Consider the following 5,853-nt stretch of genomic DNA (forward strand, 5'->3'; position numbering starts at 1 on the left):
GATCCGTGATCACAGCGTCGTTGAACTTTAAAAATGTAACTTGGGGGTGCCAATTAACAACATCCGACCACCAGAACCCATCTCGAAGACGAAACATGGAACTATGAAAAGAATAAGAATGGATATTTTGGACTGATCATTACATGAAAATGCACATTTTTTTTCTTTTTATATTCACCCAGGGCTTTGTTTGTTACGATCCCCTTCACACTAGCCCTCACAGCCGAGCGTGGTGAGGTGCCACCCCAGGAGACCAGAGGTCGACTGCCTCGTCGACTGCGCTAGATTCAAGTACACGATGTGATCAAAAAAGTTGATCCCAAAATGCACTCAGCTTAAGTACACAAGTTGAGTACATAAAGTTTAATACATTTCTGCACTTGGATCAAGGACAGTTTTTTCTTTCTGGGTGTGGCGAAAGCACGCACGGCGGAGCGCCGCTGGTGAAACCACGCAAGTGCACTTTTTGGTGATTTTTGGAGACATATACCGTTGGAAAGAGGAAATCACGCTCTTTCAAAATATATAGATATCTCAATTTTTTTGAAAAATGCACTTGCGTGGTTTCGCCAGTGGCCATGCTATGCGTGGTTTCACCAGCGGCGCTGCGCTGTGCGTGGTTTCGCCAGCGGCGCTCCGCTGTGCGTCCTTTTGCCAGCGGCTGAGTGTCGTGCGTGCTTTGCATTAGGGACAAGCGATTTCTGCATTAGTGGGAAATCGTGTGACCAATCTTGTTTTGGCACGCCAGCCTCTAGCAGCACTCCCGTGCTGGCCGTGCTGTCCATGGCCGCAGCGCAGCATACCTAGGTCGCACAGCAGAGGAGGCGGTGGACTTCGACGAACACGGCTGCAACCTCTGGTCGTGGAATAAGGTTTCCTCGCGGTAGCAGCAGGTACTCTGTCAACTCAAATGTGTACATACCAGGTGGCTGATTAACCCCGATCACTTCTGTAATTAGACTGTACCGCACGCAGGAGTGCGGGCGGGCTTGCCTATCGCCCCTGTCCACGGCGCCTTACGGGCCGGGCGAGTAGGCAACCCGCCCGCACTCGTGCGTGCGGTACAGTCTAACTACAGAAGTGCGCGGGGTTAATCAGCCACCTGGTAGTACACATTAAAGAAAGTGTATATGGCATGTATGCTTTAATTAATGTGTACATGGCTATGTACACATTTATAAATGTGTACATGCCCATGTACACATTTATAAATGTGTACATGCCCATGTACACATCTTTTAATGTGTACATGCCTATGTACACATTAATTAAAGCATACATGCCATGTACACTTTCTTTAATGTGTACTATGTACACATTTGACTTGACAGAGAGCAGCGATCCAAAATGGCATTCAAACTCGTGGCTATGCTCATACTCCTGTGCCAGGACGAAGGCATCCACGGCAAAGCTATCAACTCTTTTGCGGTAAGTTAGTAAGTTAAATGTCCATACGTGAACATTAATTGGACTAGGCCTACGTCATCAACACAGGGTTTTCACCGTAACATTTTACTTTGTACACTGATGATCACAGCGATTTTAACATCGCAATTTCGAATCTCTTTTTACGTTTCAGGGCCCTTACATTTGTTATGTCGACCGTTTTTACAATTGTGAAAACAACGTGGAATTGGCGTGGACATTTCGTTTACGAGTTAGTCACTTCAACCCACAAAAACCAAGAGAACTACAACGCCTGACCGGTAACATAACTGGTGTGAATACAACCGTTGATGATAGCCTCGGGGTAAAATATTGCTTTTACCGGCTGTTACATATTTCTTTATACCTATCGTAAAACTAAGAAGACGCCACTGAAAATGTGGCATATTGGGGGACGATTAAATGTGTCAATACCAATCTTCATTCAAACAGGTAAAAATTATAGTGGATCTTTGGGCACAAAACCAATGGAAGCAAAACGCCTTTATCTACCCGTTTCCAGATAAGGGATGCACATTAATAAGAGTACTCGTACCTCATTTTTACTCGCAAATTTTGAAGCAGAAAGAAACAAAGGGCAAGTGCATACTAAAACCTGTAAGTACCGCAACTCCTGTTTTTTTTCCAGTTATTAATGTTGAAGATCCTAAACTGCTCTGTTACGGCTTCAAACACAAAATAGCATATATCATATAGATAAAAGCTGTGATCACTTCTGTTTACAGGGGATTTACGAGGCCAATAACACCCCAGTGGAATGGGTATTTCCAAAAGTGCCAATCTTTCCTTATGGACGTTATAGGACCGCAGTTATCTTTAGCAAGGCAGAAAAACAAGTCGGATGCTTCACAGCAGAAGCTGTGATGATTCCGAAAGTCTAGTACGATAAAGTCCGCCTGACGTGCGCGCTATTAAACGAGTCGGACACCCCTCGCCTGGAATAAAATGCCAAAAACCTAAGAAAAAATTCAAAATTTCTGAATTTTGACTGCAACACAATACCACGTACTTCAGTGTGATTCCGAGTACTCCGTACCATTTTCTGATAGTAAACACCCCCAGGCTCACGACGAGGCCGCAGACACGCACGCCGACGGCGGCCCGCCGCCCGGAGGAGCCGAGCCGGAGCGTCGCGTAGACTTTCTAATTTATTCAGTCTGCGCTTTAACACCCCATCGAACAGCGTCGTCGGCGGCGACGTCGCGGGCCGACACTTACGCCCTGTGATTGGAAGTGACGGCTCAGGGGAGGGCGTTGAACCGCGCTCATCCGTCTGCCCTGCGCGCCCACCGCGCACAGCGCACGCCGACAAGAGGGGTCGTGCACAAAACTACGCCTCTTTCGAGGGGTGGGGTGGGGTACTTTAAATATGTCGCTTTATTTTGCAAATCTCCCAAAGAGGGCCTTAAAAAAAAGAACCACAATTAAAAAAAAATAAAAAATGACTTTACGCATGATGGCAGAATCAAGCCTTCGGCACACTAATGGGAAACGCATGTGTGTGACTGTCGCACACTTGCAGGTGTATGAATATCCATTCGTACACTTACGGGGGTAAACGTGTGAATTTTGTAGGAAAAATTCACACGTTTAACCCCCCCCCTAAGTGTACGAATGGATATTCACACACCTACAAGTGTGCGACATTCACACACTTGCGTTTCCAGTGCACTCACTTGTTACCCAGTGGACATCGGCCTCCTGCGGAGTGGGCGGCGCCGGGAAGCGAGCCCCTCCCCTTCGTACCCCTTTCCCGAATCGCTTTGCCTTGCGCCGAGTCCACAGTGCGCCACGTGAAAAGGAGCCCCCGCCCCCTCCCTTGCAAGGGATTTAGAGGGGGTCTGGAAGGGGCCTCCCTCGGTCCCCTCTACCCCGCCTTCGGAGGGGCTGGAGGGGGCTGCGGGGCGCCGGAGGTACATAAGGGAGAGAGAGAGGCGGTATGGCCGGAGCCCCTTCCCCCCCGCCCCCTGCGGCCCCCCCGGCTGCAGGGGGCGCGGCCTGGCCATGGGCGTGCTCCGGGCGCTCCGGGCTGGCCAATGCCTCCGGCGAGTCCGGTCTCATGGCCGGGGCTCATGGCCGGCACTCATGGGCTGCGGCACGGGTTGGTCCAGCTGGTGATTAATGATGGGGCACAGGGCAGGGCTGCTCTCTCTCTCGCTCCCCTCCTCTCTCTCTCCACCCCCCCCCCCCCCCCTTGCCCCTCTCCCCCTTCAGTTGTACTTGGTATGTACGTTTCTATAGGAATGTGTATACCTACCTCTTTGATGTTTCCTGCGCCTTCCGCTCCCGAGATTCCCCTTATCACTGTTATTTGGAAAAATGGCGTAATTTGAGACCCCTGGTGCGAAAATAATTGGTGGCGGCCGAAGAAACGCCTCGGGGCAGAGGAAAGTTGCGTTGAAAAAGCGCGTCCCCAGGTGCGGTAAGACCCCGGCAAATAAGCCTGTGGTTGGTTGACTAGAGCGGTGCAGAGTAGTACAGGATTTATTGTTCTAACGCACGGAAACCCTATCGGTATTTTACCGTTGTGGTACCAAAGTATTCATCAATTTTGTCGAGTTTTGGCCACCCTGCTAAGAACGCCAGCCGTGTATGCATCCTTGCATGGGGCGCGTTTGTACCTCATTCCATTATTTGCAGTGAGGCGTTGTTGGCGTTCATTTTTATTAATTTTCTGTGGTAACCTCTCGCCTCACGAAGGGGAGGGCTGGTACGGGGCCGCCTTGACGGAGTCCTGGGCCTGCATAATTCATTCCGCGGCCCCCGCGCCTCCCCTCGCGCTTCCTCCTCCCCTCACGGCATTTTCGCGGAAACACAGTTTCCATCTGACAGTTCTTATCAAATATGTTGACGTCGCTGCGGATTAAATAGGGGGACGGGAGAAAAGGGGGGGTGGGGGGGGGGGGAGCTGCACACTGATGGGCTGCGTACATTTTTTTACATAACTATGTCAGCAGAAATTTGTACTTAGGTTACAAACGTTCATCAACATTCAAACAACTGCGTTCAAAAAAGCAGGGCTATTTTGTACTCATGATTTAAAAATAAAAACGGTTTTGGAAGTTAAATATTTCTTTTCACGTTGATTTTTATTGTCGTTAATATAGGTGGCTGGTCTGGTGGACACTTTGGTACGCACTCTATATTGGAAAGGACAATTTTGTATCTCCACATACAAATTTGCATCTATTAAAGATGTGCTTAGGAACGCATCCTCGCACTGGGAAAACAAAGGTAGGACTTACTGCCTTCTAGTAGTGTTTTAATGCCTTTGCAAAGGCACGAAAGACACGTGTCCAAAGGCATTAAATTTTAACACCTTTGTGCAGTTTTAATGCCGTTGTAGGGATGATATTCTTTAATGCCTTATTTGTTAAGGATTTTGGCAAAATTTGTATACACTTTTGTCCATAGAGAGTACGTCCGTTTTTCTCAGTTTCATCCAGCATTCAGCAGATCGGCGCCTGCAGGACACAGTGTAGGCCATCCCGCAGTACGCCCATGCACTCGGGGGCATGATGTTGCCTACCTGTCCGGCGCGAGGAGGGCTTGCGTTGGCTAAAAAATTTCGGAACGTAAATGACGGACAGACTTTCTGGTACGTCGTTCGACGCGGGCAAACAAGCAGTCATTAATCCTTTCTAAAGCTAAAAAATAAAGGGTACAACGAGTTGGCTCGTGGGGGGCCTTTCGCGAGTGAAACCTGCAGCACTGCAGGGCTCCTTGCAGGTCACGGCCGAGAAAAATGATTGAATTCAAGCAGATTGCTTGGAACCCAAGGCATTTTTCCTTGAATTTCAAGCAATCTTGTTGAATTACAAGATGTATCATTTTTACTGTGGACGTGGACAAAGTGGGTGGGGGACCGCTTGAACTCGCCAATTATTGACTTATTGACCCGAACTCGACAATACTCGCGCCAACTCGCCCATATTCGCGCCAACTCCGACAATACTCGTTTCTGCTCGCTTACTCGTCAACTCGCTGTACAAATTTTTAAGAGACTGGATCCGGTCGTGGCGACCAACCCTTTGTGGGTATCGGATTCTTGATTCCAGCTATCGAATTTAGCCTACCAAACATAACTGATCCTCACAACGAAGTCATTTTTTCCCCTGCGGGGAAACGATTAAGCTTATTAGGCTTCGCGTGCGCTAAAGCGCAAAACGCGAAGCCTTAAGCGGAGGTCGTGATGTCTGTCCGTGTCGTGATTTTGTCGTGCACACCATGGCTGGAGGGGAAGTGGCCAGCCTCACACACGAGCCCACCGCACTTCCCCTCCAGCCTTGGTCGTGCACACAGGCGAGGGGGAGAGGCCGCAGACACGCACGCCGACGGCGGCCCGCCGCCCGGAGGAGCCGAGCCGGAGCGTCGCGTAGACTTTCTAATTTATTCAGTCTGCGCTTT

General features: G+C 49.4%; 1 protein-coding gene across 1 annotated transcript; it reads left to right on the top strand.

Annotated features, from left to right (window-relative positions):
• The first annotated feature begins 1,337 nt into the window (after positions 1-1,337).
• Positions 1,338-2,784, top strand: LOC127750128 (uncharacterized). The gene is made up of 4 exons (XM_052270768.1): positions 1,338-1,428; positions 1,580-1,750; positions 1,879-2,043; positions 2,172-2,784. The coding sequence occupies exons 1-4, from the start codon at positions 1,348-1,350 to the stop codon at positions 2,325-2,327; spliced, it is 573 nt and encodes a 190-aa protein (XP_052126728.1). The 5' UTR covers positions 1,338-1,347; the 3' UTR covers positions 2,328-2,784.
• Positions 2,785-5,853: the final 3,069 nt, after the last annotated feature.

The sequence above is a fragment of the Frankliniella occidentalis genome, unplaced genomic scaffold, assembly GCF_000697945.3.
Source record: "Frankliniella occidentalis isolate FOCC.00 unplaced genomic scaffold, Focc_3.1 Scaffold137, whole genome shotgun sequence".
NCBI classification, from domain to species: domain Eukaryota; kingdom Metazoa; phylum Arthropoda; class Insecta; order Thysanoptera; family Thripidae; genus Frankliniella; species Frankliniella occidentalis.